Source organism: Phascolarctos cinereus, unplaced genomic scaffold (genome assembly GCF_003287225.1).
Source record: "Phascolarctos cinereus isolate Bilbo 61053 unplaced genomic scaffold, phaCin_HiC Scaffold_3;HRSCAF=262, whole genome shotgun sequence".
Lineage (NCBI taxonomy): Eukaryota > Metazoa > Chordata > Mammalia > Diprotodontia > Phascolarctidae > Phascolarctos > Phascolarctos cinereus.
The window spans coordinates 186,480,528-186,493,927 of NW_027555736.1; the positions used below are offsets into that span (position 1 = coordinate 186,480,528).

The 13,400-nt window shown below is 40.4% G+C and overlaps 1 protein-coding gene across 1 annotated transcript in view; it reads left to right on the forward strand.

Annotated features, from left to right (window-relative positions):
• The window catches only part of MGA (MAX dimerization protein MGA), a 115,173-nt gene extending 102,218 nt beyond the window's left edge, over positions 1 to 12,955 (forward strand). Inside the window, 3 exon segments of the mRNA XM_078151352.1 lie at positions 368 to 502; positions 505 to 543; positions 1,896 to 12,955. Of these exon segments, the coding sequence (XP_078007478.1) occupies positions 368 to 502; positions 505 to 543; positions 1,896 to 3,214 (1,493 nt within the window). The 3' untranslated portion in view covers positions 3,215 to 12,955.
• Positions 12,956 to 13,400: the final 445 nt, after the last annotated feature.

Sequence of the window (13,400 nt, forward strand, 5' to 3'; positions counted from 1 at the left end):
GGGTTAAGCTCAGAGTCACACAGCTAGTAAGTGTTAAGTGTTTGATCTGAGGCCGGATTTGAACTCAGGTACTCCTGACTTCAGGTTGGGTGCTCTATCCACTGCGCCACCTAGCTGCCCCTTGAATCAGTACTTTCAAAGATGGGTTCTTTAATAGGAAAAATATCTCCATGTGGAGCAATAGTAAACAAAGAACTGAAACTAACTCCTTGTTTCACTCTGATTCAGAAAAAAATGTAGCTCCTGACCTTCTTTAAAATTAAGCTGTTTGCCTATTAAAAGAGGGAATGATTTTAGAGATTTAAATTAGACTCCTAGGTTTATTTAAAGACTTTCCATCCCAACTGACTTCTGATCTTCTTTATAGAAAAGATTTCACCTTCTCACACAGTACATAATACTGCCAGTCTTGTGATGACTCCGCAAGGGCAAGTGCTCACCTTAAAGGGACCTTTAGTCTCAGGACCAATGGTAACTGTTTCTCCTGCTCTTCTACAAAGTGACTGAAGCCTCAAATGACCAACAGTGCTGTAGTTCAGCAAGGTATGTCAATGAAGAAATTTGTGTCTGACATCTCCCAATGGCCGAAGCAGCTTTTGCATCTGACAGTCTTTGGTCTTGCTAGCATTTATCCCATCAGGTGTGATCCTGTCTAGATGTAGTTTTTGCCTGATTTTGTCTTTGCAGTTTTTATTAATCTGGCCTCTTTTGGGCTTGCGGCTGATCGCCTTCAACATGAGAGGCAATATTTGAAATATCTACTAATTTACCAAAAGAGACTTGTTGGAATACATTACTATCTCCTGTGCTTTTAGGATCTCCAGTTAACATTCTGATTTTTAAATGTCAGTAAATATGTGAAATTAGGATTAGGTCCAACTTTAGTAGGTCATTTTGGGATGAAGGAAGAAAATTGGAAAAATACAGATAATGGGGAAAGGAAGAAGGACTGAAGAAGCTTTGGGGGGGTAGGCAATGGGGTTAAATGACTTGCCCAAGGTCACACATCTAGTAAGTGTTATGTGTAACACTTGAACTCAGGTCCTCCTGACTCCAGGGCTAGTGGTCTATCCACTGCACCACCTAGCTGCCCCAGAAGCCTTTCTTATTTACTTGTTACTATGCCAAAATTCCTCCGGGTTTGGTCATGTGACCTTGTGTATGTGCCTTTTTTGGCCTTCAGCCTCATCATGCAGGATTTTAAATGCTAAGCCACTTAGGGAAAATGAATGAACAATTTACACAGGACTTTGTTTACTTCTAGAATATGGATTTCCAATATCAGGGCTCTTGAACCTAAGAGGCAGATCATCAGGCAAATATAGGGGCTAGAAAGGGCTACTGTTCTAGTCAGCTTCTGGATATGCCAGTTCCTATCCAAATGAAAGGCATGTTCACCATCTCCTTAGTCCCAGTCATGCTCTCTTCTAGTGACAGTACCGCCAGGCCTTTAATGGTGACAGTAGCCTTGAACCTACTTTGGGTTAACAAGTCAGTAATTTGTGTTCTTTCATTGGGCTCTGTTTTTCCCTATGGAATGGGGTAAGCAAGACCGAGATCTGAGTGTCTGTCTTAGGATAAAAGAATGGATCCTTAGAACTAGCCAGGAGTGGGCTTAGGAGGCATGTCCTTAACATAGAACACTTAAGAACTTATCAAAATAGGATATAAGGAGACTGTCTTCAGGCCAGGGCTTAATTGACATTATTTTGTTGTTAGCCTTTGTCTAATATTCTAAGGAATGCTGCTATTTTCAGGGGACAAGTAGGTAGTGTATTGATTGAATGGTGGGTCTTGAATATAACTACTTGGGCTATTTAGTTGTTGTATTTAATAGAAGAAAACATGGATACCACTGCAGATCTTAATGAGTTCTTTTTGTCTTGGTTTTGCAGAAAGTGATGACTTGTTTATGATGCCCAGGATTGTTAATGTGACCTCACTGGCCACAGATGGAGGCCTCGGCTTAGATGTGGGTGCCAGCAAGCATTCTCTTGAAGGTTCTCATGCCAAGTCAACTGACCAGACTCTAAAAGAAACCATCAGAAATGAGAATACATCCCTGGAAGATCTGTCAAGAAACTCCTCTGGGAACAGTCACGGAGATGGGAGAATAGTGCCAAGGCCAACACAGGATTTTGTGGAAAACAAAGACATTAGTTTTCCACAAATAGTCAATGTTTCTAGTATGCGGACACCTCTAGAGACCTTATCCAGAAAAGTTTCTGGAGGAGTTGTGAGTGGGAGCCAATGTAGGAGGAAAGAGACTGAATCAGGAGGTGAGAGGTTGAAATTAAAGGAGATCCCATTTCGCAAACTGCAGGTGAAAGATCTTAAGGATTCAAGTATAGAGATAGAGCTGAGAAAAGTGGCCTCTGCCATTGAAGAAGCAACGCTGGACCCTAATGAGCTTCTGTCTAGCATGGAGGAGGAGGATGACACAGATGAGACACTCACCTCATTGCTCAATGAGATTACCTTCCTCAATCAGCAGCTAAATGATGACTCTTCCAGCATGACTGAGCCCCCCAGCTCCATAGGTGCAGAATTCCCTAGGTTGGCGAATGCCCGTCGGGCTGTTGCCAGCAAGCTGGCCTCTGGCAGTAGAGCCACTTTTCAGCTTGGCACCCTTGGGAGTAGTTTGAAAGAGCTGCCTGAGGTACAGGAAGCCAGTGGTTCCATCAGTCCCCTCCTCTTGCACCTGGAGGATGATGACCTTGCTGAGGGTGAAAGGCAACCTACAGAAACAGATGTCCTTAAGATTGTTATTGACCCAGAGATAAAAGAATCATTTTCTTCCCATAAAAGGCCCAGTGATGCTGGAAAAATGACCTCCAGCTTCCCAGCTGAGCCTGAAAACATGTCCTCACCCCCTATTCTTCATATGAAGACTGGACAAGAGAGCAGCAGCACAGATACTTTATGGAGGCCCATGCCAAAATTAGCACCTCTAGGGCTTAAATTAGCTAATCCTCCCAGTGATGTAGATGGACAGGGTCTTAAAGTGATGCCTTGCTTGGCACCTATAGTTGCCAAAGGAGCGCCAGTTGGGCTGAAAACTACAGTAGCAGGCCATAATGACCAAGAAGGACAGGAGAACAAAGTGATGCCGACGTTAGCACCTGTGGTGGCTAAATTGAGTAACTCTGGGCCCTCCTCTAGTCCTTCAGGCAAAATGAGGAAGTTTGTCCAGAAGCTAAGTGAAAAAGCCTGAAACTGTTAAGGCTGTAAAGGGAAAAAAACTGCCTCCTGCTCACTCTCTTTTCTGTAGGCATCTTCTTATTTTTTTGTCATGGGACTATGGTCCTTGAATTTGAGGGTGGGGTAAGTGATGGGAAGTGTTGGCCCTGGAATCAGTGCTATGAAATTCTGATCATGCTTAAGTTTGTTACCTCACTTTTGGTGCTGGGTTCCATTATTCTCTGGGGGAGGATCCATCGTTGCTGGACATAGGGAACCCTTTTTACCAAGGAATTTTTCCAAGCATGGGAAAGTAGCCCCTGATTTCTTCCTTCCAGAGAAAAAAAGCTGCTTAAAGCTGAGGAGCTGCTATGAATTCTGCTCCTGGTACAGTGAACTGTCTATGCAGATGCAGGGTTGTTTGTGTCTGAAGTTTCTGCAGAACCCAAGGAACTCGATGAGCTTGTGCAAAGGAATCCAGAGGAACTTATTGGTATACCAGGAGTTAGGGGGTGGAGGGAATAAATTCTGTGGAATACCAAAGGGAGGAATTTTCTCAGCAAAAGCTTCACTTTCCTCATATCATAAACTTCCACTCCAAAATCTTTTCTGCTATAAGCCCAAACCTTTCAGTAGAATAGGGAAGCTTTTAAATGTCTCAAAGCTAATTAGCCTAATTCATTTAATAGCTATATTCTTTCTCACTCTCCTAATGGGTTCCTAGATTAGCATTTTATTACCCCAGAAAATACCTCCTGGAGTACTCCTAAGGGTGTATATGGAAATCCTTTCATCCCTTCTCTGCCCTGGGTCACCCCAGTGACAACCCTGCTAAGATAGGTTTTGGTTCACGGAGGGTATGCTTTTTTCCCCAAGACAACAGCCAAAAAAAAATTGTGGGGCTGTTTGCTAGATCAAACTAGTCTCCTCTGCATACAAGAATGGTGCTTGGACAAGGTTTTGCTGCACTTGCACAGGGTTGTATAGCAAAAAAAATAATAATAATAAAAATTAAGTCATAGCAGACACTCATTACCAGGGAAATAGGGCAGTATTTGAATCACAAGATGTATTTTTTATTCTCTGCCACCATGGATTCAATGATATATAGAGCCTTTTCACTTATAAGCTATCAGGTTGTTAAGGCCTGGCAGCCTGTATAGATATTTATATTTTTGTACACAGTTGTTTTCATAGCTTCCTTAAAGGCTGAAGTTTTCAACCTAAGAGATGAGATTTGTAATGCGTATAGAAATGTTTTTTCCTATCTGGTTTGTAAATAAGTAGGAATCATGGTGCACTTGAGGGGTCTCTTGGAAACTCCTGGAAGTGAGAATCACTGCTCTGAAATTGTACTGACTCTGGGATCTAGCTGCTGCATTTTGCCTTTCTTACGTAATTGTATTTTGGAATGTAACCCTTGTCTTCACCACCTTCATTGGCAGGATTTCCTTGTGTTGTGGAACACTGGCACAAGAGCTTCCAGCTTTTGAAGCTCCTGGGCAGTGCCTAGGAGATGCTGTCTCTTTCCTCTCCCTTCTTCTCTTTACCCTGCATCCCACACAGCATATCTTCCCAAACTGGGTTTGTGAGGTTGTTTGATATGGTTTTGGCAGGTGAATTCTTTCTAACTTCTGTGTTTGGCATCCTTCCTGCCAGTCTTGAAAGAGTGGGATGTCTTCCCTGCAGTCTTATTATATACAAAGATATTGGCAAGGTAAGAGCCCAGTAAGTATAAATTCTTTGTTGGTCTTGTACTGTTAATGCTAAGACCTAGAAGTCATGAGCTCTGACCTCCTTGTTCCCAAATGAAGAAAGAAGTAGGTGAAGGATACCCCTTCCTCACCTTTTTTCCGCTTTCCATGTCCAAAAGATTTCATCCAATGCCTTAGCCAAGGAGACCAGCATCTGCCTCCCTTGCTTGTCCCCTCTTAACTGTTCCTCCTGCCTTCTCCAGGCTCCTTTGGTGGCTGTTAGTGGAGGGTCCACTCAGCAGTAACCGAAGGAATCATCCTCAGGATAAAAGGAGCATTTTAGACTCTAAACATTTTTCTTTCTCTTTCTTGGAAGAAAACAAATAACCTCTTCCTATCTGGAGGACATGTTTGGCTCTGGTATTGTGTAACTACACGAAGACTTGAATAGGTGGCCCGAGGTTCTCAGGAATAACTGCTGCAAATGGTGTACTACCCAATTGTGTAGTACTCTTGAGCTGCCTAATGCTAATATTTGGCAAGGACAGCTTGGGAAGGGCTCAGACTTCGGAGAGAAATAGAGTCTGCATGTCTTTTTCCTGTAACTTGCCAGCAATCTGAAATCTCCAAGGCCCCCTCTTCTCCCACTAATTTTAGTGGCTCCTCACTGATCCCAGACTTACTCTTATCCCAAGGGATTGAATGAAAATTACGTATGTGATTTATGAAAGATGTAGCTGTGTGGAGAGGGATTGTGAAATCAGGACAGTGGGCTTTCACCCCCACCCTGCAAAGAGCATGTTCTTGCTAGACCAAGAATCCTGTTTTTTTTTTATACATCTGTAAATAGATGGAATGTTTTTAAGAATATAATAATGTCAAATTTAGCTTTTCCTTTTATATATTAAAAATATAACTTTCCCTCTTTTCTGCTTTTGAAAAATGATTATTTTTTTAGAAATCTAACAATAGGAAATGTTTGGTGACTGACCTGAAATAAATCAATCATGTTAATTAAAGCAGGATCTGGTGTTGGGAGGTTTGTGCTCGTTTGGAGAGGGGGATGGAAATACTGAGACACACCTTAACACTGAAAGTTTATCTTTGACTGGCCTTTTTCTTGGAAACCTCCCGCCATACCTTTCGGGAAGAGTTTTGAGATACTTTAAGGTGTGGGTGACTTCAAAACTTCATATACCATTTATCTCAAGTATCTAGGTCTTAGAAGAAGTCTTTGTACCACGGTGAACTGAGGCTAGCAGTACGCAAAAGCACTGTTTTAATTGTGGCTTTTTGGAGTTGCAAAGGACATGGAAGACAACCTTTTTAAAAAAGTGAACAGGAATATCTTACTTTGATAAACTCACTATTATATTGCAGAAAATCTCTTCCCTTTGTAGAAAAGATTCACTGAAGAGTCCCTTTCAATATTGTGCTCCGTTAGTGCCTTTGTTTTGTGATCATTAACTACAGGTAACATGCCATTATGTGAATGCCATGCAAATATTTCTCTTTGTAGAATTTAAAAATGAACATATTGTTAGAAATGCTGTTTGAGAGCTGGAGGTCAAGTAGGTGATACCCAACCAGTAAAAAGTGTTTTGAACATAAAGGAAAGAGGGACATGTGTGGTTTGTTTGGGTTTGGGAATTTAGCTGGGGTTTTCTGGAAGAGCTGGTTGAGATTGAGAAAGAGATGAGGTAAGTTGAAGGATAAATGTTGTTTGAGGACAATCCAACATACCTGACTCCTAAGAAATGTACCCTGTGATAAGGAACACAAGATCCTATTACCTTTTTAAAAAGTGATTTAGATGGTGAGAGACCACTGAAGACATTCAGGATTATTCACTCAGCAAACTAATCATTGCAAAACATGAAGCTGCTATTAATACTTTCATGTAATGGTATTATCACTAGTGAAATTTTACCAAGATGCTAGGATGTAGAGAAACTTTTTTGTAGATGTGATTCTATTTTTGGTATAGTTTTAGGAATGTAACATTTTCAATCATTTAAATATTAAATTTTTTATTAGTACTTTTAAAAAACTTTATTTATGAATATATCACTCCCCCTACTCCTATTCCTCTATTGTAAGAAGGATTACAAAAGAAAGAAAGAAGGCAGTTCAGTCACAACCCACTGATGATAGCTCACAGTATATGCAATATTTCACACCCCTAGCCCATAACCACTAATGCTGAGAACTTTTAAAATGTTAAGAAACAGGATCTCAAGAGCTGAAAAGGGTCTTCAGGGCCATCAGGGAGAATCCATACTACAGTATCCCCACCTAATGATTAGCTTTCATTTAAAGAATTCAAGTGAGAGAGAATCCATTAATTCCAGAGTCAGTCCATTCCTTGTTTTCTAATCATTAGGTCTTCCTTACATTGAGTTGGGTTGTAGACTTTATCCTCCCCAGAGTCAAGAATTGTCTCATTTAGGTATTTGTATCTTAAAAGCACCTAGCAAAATGCCTGCGCTTAATAATTACTCATTGATTGAAAAGCACAGTTTTGCCACCTGAATTTGTTAGACTAGTCTTGCTTTCTGGAACTATCACTCACTGGTCCCATTTTTATTCTGTGGGTCGAAGTCTAATCTCATTTCTTTATGACAAGTCTAAAGATACTTAAAGATATCCATCATTTCCCCCCTTGTATCCCACCCCCCAAAAAAAAAAGTTTTCCAGACTAAACCTCCAACAGAATCTCAAGGCTGTTTCTTATCCTAGTCACTCTTCTCTGTGTGGGTTCTAGTTCATCACTGTCCGAGTTAAAATGAAGCACCTAAAACTGAACCTGTCTATCCAAAGACCTTTGGGAAAGATCTTTGGGTTTTATACAGATGTTCCCTACCAGAGCAAAATAAAATGGGATAATTACCTGCTTCAAAAGCAGATTAGGTTCGGATTAAAAAATTTTTTTTTAAACCGCATCATACAGTTGTTAATTCATTCAGCTTGGACTCTACTAAAACCCCTAGTTCTTTTTTAGACAAACAACTATGTAGATGCTCTACCATTTTGTACTTGAGCATTTTGATTTTTTTGAACCCAAGTTTAATACTTTACACTTAGGCCAATTAAATTTCAGTTGTTCTACCCTGTTTTATCTTTTTGAATCTCACAACTTTGTCATTTGGAAGCTAGTTGTAATCCCAGCTATGGTTTAATTTAAATTTTCATTGATCTTTTGTTTTTTGTATGATTGAAGTTTTCCCCTTGTAAAATGCCTTTCAGAACCATTCCAAGTAAACATAGTATTTTATTTTTCCTAACAGAAAGGAAAAAGTCAACACAATCATTACATTGAAAAAATGGAAAAACTTGTTGCAGTATCTCTTCTTTCAAATGATACTTTTCTTCATAATTTTGCAATGTTCATTTTTTTATTTGCATGTAGTTATTCTTTCCGTTTACATTGGTGGTTGTCATTGTGTATGTTGTTTTCTTGGCAGTGCTTGCTTCTTCATCACCTAGATCTTTCTCTGTATTTATCACATCATTTCTTACAGTATAGCAACCCATTTATGTACCACAATTTATTTAGCCATTCCTTAAATCAAAAGGCATCTACTTTGCTTCCAATTCTTTGCTATCACAAAAAGTGGTACAATATTTTGTCATATATGGGAAATTTCTTATCAATGACCTTGGAATAAGGTCAGTAATGGAATCTCTGGGTCAAGGAGTATGGACATTTTAGTCACGTTATTTGCTTTTCTAAGTTGCTTTTTAGAATGGTTGTGCCAATTCACAGCTACACTAAATGTGCCTGTCTTCCTACAACTGGTTTCATTTAAACCACAGATGATAAAAATTGACCATTACAAAGCAAAAGACAATTCTCTGCCACTCCACTATAGAAACCCCCAACCATAGCTGAAATTGCTTCATAGTTGCCTAGCTGTTCAGTCAGTTCCAAATCCACCTAACTGTACTGTCACTTAGTCTGCATCTTACTACCTTGGCCACAAGTCTCCTGTCAGATTGTGTCTGTGGTATATAGACTACCTGTCGTGATCAGAAGTTCATTCTTTTCCAAGTATTGCTGAGCAAAAGGACCATCTCTTCCCCCTCATTAAAAGAAGTTGGGCACAGTGATGAAGAATGAAAAAGTGTTTAATTCTTTTATCTGCAACACCACAGAACTGAATGGGGCCTAGATATGAGTGGTGTAGTGAGGAGTTGATTCTCTTAATTCAGTGTTCAATGAGCTATTATTTTTTTTTCCCCTAGCTAGGCAGTGGGGTTAAGTGACTTGCTCAGGGTCGCAGCTAGTAAGTGTCAAGTGTCTCAGGCCGGATTTTAACTCCGGTCCTCCTGACTCCAGGGCCTGTGCTCCATGTACCCCCCCCCAAAAAAAAAGTCTAGCCCTGAAGGAATTTGTATTTTATGAGGGGAGTTGTTCTCCAGGAGTGGGGAACCTTTGCCCTCGAGGCCACATGTGGCCTTCTAAGTCTTGGGGTGCAGCCTTTTGACTGAGTCCAAATTTTACAGAACAGATCTTTTAAGGGGATTTGTTCTGTGAAGTTTGGATTTAGTCGAAGGGTCAAGCCTGAGGACCTAGAGGGCCATGTGTGGCCTGGAGGCTGAAGGTTCCCTACCCCTGTAATAGACCAAGTTTTGCCTATACAAAAAGAAATGAGGAATGGGAAAAACGTATACAAATATTTTTGTTAATCTCAAATGGGTCCCTAGGTAGCAAGGCAATTAGCTTACTCCTAATTGATTCCCTAGTCCATGCTGAATTGAAGCTGTACTAGGCTCCCATCAAACCCTGTCTGTGGGTTGAAGATTTTACCTCAATACTTTACTGAAACTATCTGATTTCTTCACATCTCATAATCCTTTAAGGTAATTTACTACTATTCTTTTAGTCTCTGAAGAGGTCTCTGAAGAGAGCCCTCTACGTGTACTCAAGTACGTTACTTTCTGTCTTGCAGATTTCTGCATGATTTTAACTTTTCTATAGACCACTCTGAAATCTCTAATCTCCCGTATGTAATGTTCCTTTCCCTGCTGCCCAAGTCTTCTCTAGACTTAACCCTCCTTAAAGTTATTTTCCTATCTTTCCTGTTTTCAGTGAGATTCGTAAGAATAAATTAAAACTTTCAGTGGCCCCTTTTTCTCACTTCTCAACCCTTTGAAATTTGGATTCTGGCCTCATCACTCAGCTGAAACTGCTTTCTCCACAATTAATTTTTTAATTTTCTTAATTGCCAGATCTAATGGCTTCAGTCCCCATTGTTGACACCTTTGTAGTGTTTGACACTTGTCCATCTCCTGTGGATTTTAATGACACTACTCTCCTGATTTTTGGACTACTCTGTTACCTTTCCCAGATCATCATCTACACCCCACTTCCCAACTCTGTGTAACATAAGACTTTGTCTTAGGCCCTTTTTTCCACACTCTTCATTTGGTGACTTCAACACCTGTGGGTTTCATTCTCTATGTGCAGAAGTTTTCCAGGTCTATACATCCAAGCCTCTTCAGCCACCTAGGTGGTATAGTGGATAGCATTGCTGGGACTGGAGTCAGGAAGGTGAGTTCAAGTATGACCCCAGACACTCTGAGCATGTCATTTTAATATGCCTCAATTTCATTAATGGCAAAGTAGGGACAATAATGGCACCTGTTCAGGGTTATCCTGAACCAATGAGGTAATTGCGAAAAGTCACTTAGTGTAGTTCCTGATGGCAGGCACTTTAAAATGATTTTTCTATCCCTTCCCTGGTCTCTTTGTTGAACGCCAGTCCCAAAACAATAAGCTGTTTTCAACTGGATGTCCCATCTCAAGCTCAGTGTGTCCAACGTAGAACTCTTCCCTCCATCTCCCCCCCCCCGGCCACCCATTCTGAACCTCATTCCCTAAAGAGCACTGGCAGCCATCTAGTCATTCAGGTCCACAGCCTTGGAGTCATCTTCAGCTCACTCTTCCTTACCTAATAAGCTAGCAGGTCTTAGTGCCTCTACCTTTACAGGATGTCTATATGAAGTCTTTCCTGTGCATCTCCCCCAAGTTGCTAGTGCTTTCCTGTCCAGAATTCCTTTGTGTTTATTTGATGTATTTTGGGGGTAGGTTTTTGGCTTTTTGTTTGTGGTATATGATATGGAGCCCGAAGAAATAGATTTAAATATCAGCCTTGACCCAGTGGGTCACCATGAGTAAGGCATTGAACCACTTTGAACCTCACTTCCCAGGACTAATTGGCAAAATCATTCAAATAAAGATTGAAAATTTTGTAAAGGCAGTAGGAAGTGATTGGTTATGCACACTAAGCACCAAAATTCTGGACTTGGGAACTACTATCATTTTCACTAATCCTTTTCTTAAACTTTACTGTGTTAGGTGAGTTCCTCAATGTGTCTGAAAGCCTTTTACAAGATGAAGTCTTTGTGATCACAAATATTGATCAGCGTTGTCCTGTAGGAGCTCAATAAACATTCGTCAAGCCAGGAAGTGACTGTTGACTACAGCCTTCAGTTTTCCTAATTCCAGCAAACCGATACTGCTCTTCATAGTATGAGTTATCAACATTTGTGTCTGTTCAGATACAATGCTAAGCAAAATTATGTGAAGTCTGTGCCAATACGTTTGAAATTTTAGAATATTAGACACTATACATGTTTAGAACAGATAAAAATGACAAAATTGGTCAAGTGCCTTTTTAGGTATTAATAGTATTAAAGTTGATATAAGGTGAGGTACGTTAGAAGGGAGATAGGGAACAGTATTGAATTCATTCTGAGCCAGTGACGAGTTATTTCTAAGAAATAGTTTGTATAGAAATCAGTGGCATATCTGAAAATTTTTGTTGAATTGGAGGTCTGTGAAGATAGCTGGAGGAGGAGTCTTTTATCCATAATGGTTCTGATGATTTCATTTGACTAGATCATCTCTGGATAAAGATCAGATGTCATAGGACCTTGGAGTTGCCTCTATGAATACACCTAGTTTGGCTTGAGGATCTAGAATAGTTTTTTACGTCATGGACTCATGTGAATCCTGTGGACCTCTTCTCAGAATAGCACTTTAAAATACATAAAGTAAAATGGGATTAACAAAGGAAATCAATCACATTGAAATAGTTTAAAGTTCACAGAAACCAGGTTAAAGCCCTGATTTAAAGCCCTAGGTTGAAACCTGTAGTACCCAAAAAGTAACACTTGGTGGCACAATTGGATACCGTAGAAATTTTTTATCCTGGTATGGTAGGTGGACCATCTGCTGTTATCTATAGGGAAAATGTATGCCCTATCTTCTGGGCATTCCTTAGGAAACATGTAAATGTGCTACAAAGGAGATTTCCTGAAAAGAAGCAATTTCCTGATCACTTTAGCCCCTAACTTTGATTCAGACTAGTGAATTTCGGTGATACAGGGAACTCCTACCAATGCAGATTGGTAACTTTCTGTAATTTATAATAGAGTGCTTGGGGGCCGTGAGAGAGGCACACAACCAGTACGTGTCAGAGATGAACTTGAACCCAGATCTTGGCTGCCATCCTACCTTTCAGCTCTTAACAATTTAATTTTGTCTACATACCTATCATTTAAGGACTGGAGCTTACCCTTAAGTTACTTTGTTCCTGGGAGATGCCAGTGACTGCTTAAAAACAGCCAACTCCTTCATTTCCCACCTGCTTTACTGCTTGGTTTCAATTCTGTTACCATTCCCCGGAAGGATAAGCTCCTCACCAAGTGTTATGGAGATTGCTTCAGCTTTTGTACTCTTACCTTTTTAGTACTCAATTGTCTCTGTCCCTCCGATTGGAGGTTGGACAAAAAACCACTCCTGAAGCCTACCTTTAAACAGGGCCCAGAAGGTCAGCCAGTCTTTATTTCCCAACAGTTACACTGCTTGATTTTGATTTCACCATCATTTCTTCCTCCCCTCCATGGGGTACCCTCCTCAGCTTTTCAGCTTCTTTTTGTGTTTTATCCCCCATTAGACTGTAAGCTCCTGGAGGGCAAGGTCTTTTTCTTATTTGTATCCCAGCACTTAGCACAATGTTTGGCACATAGATGCTTAATAAATATTGTATTATATTACAAATGACTTCTTACCAGCTTGTCGTCTATTAAGTATATGAGGATGAATTCCAGCGTAGGTGGAATTCAGAGATGACAACTGGGGATTTACACTTAGGTCATTTTCCTGACTCTGAAGATAGCTTTTTATCCACTGTATTTCATCCAGTCTGACCTCAAGTCCAGCTACGTCTTATCTGCTCTGCTACTCTACCTTTTCATGACAGTGGTAGGGATAGAGTGGGGAAAGAGTAATTTTGGGTCCCAAGGGAACCTGGTGGTATCTCAGCAGAAGATCTGGATCTCCAATCAGATGGTCTAATTTGAGTGATAATCTCTCTCCCAGTCCCAGTCCCAAGCCCCACCTCCTCACCCCAACTTCTCTGCCACTGGTCTTATCAGAAACACTCACTGTAAAGACCTTCGTCACTTTCCACCTGTCTCATTAAATGAGAATATTTGTAAAAAGCACTTCACACAGAG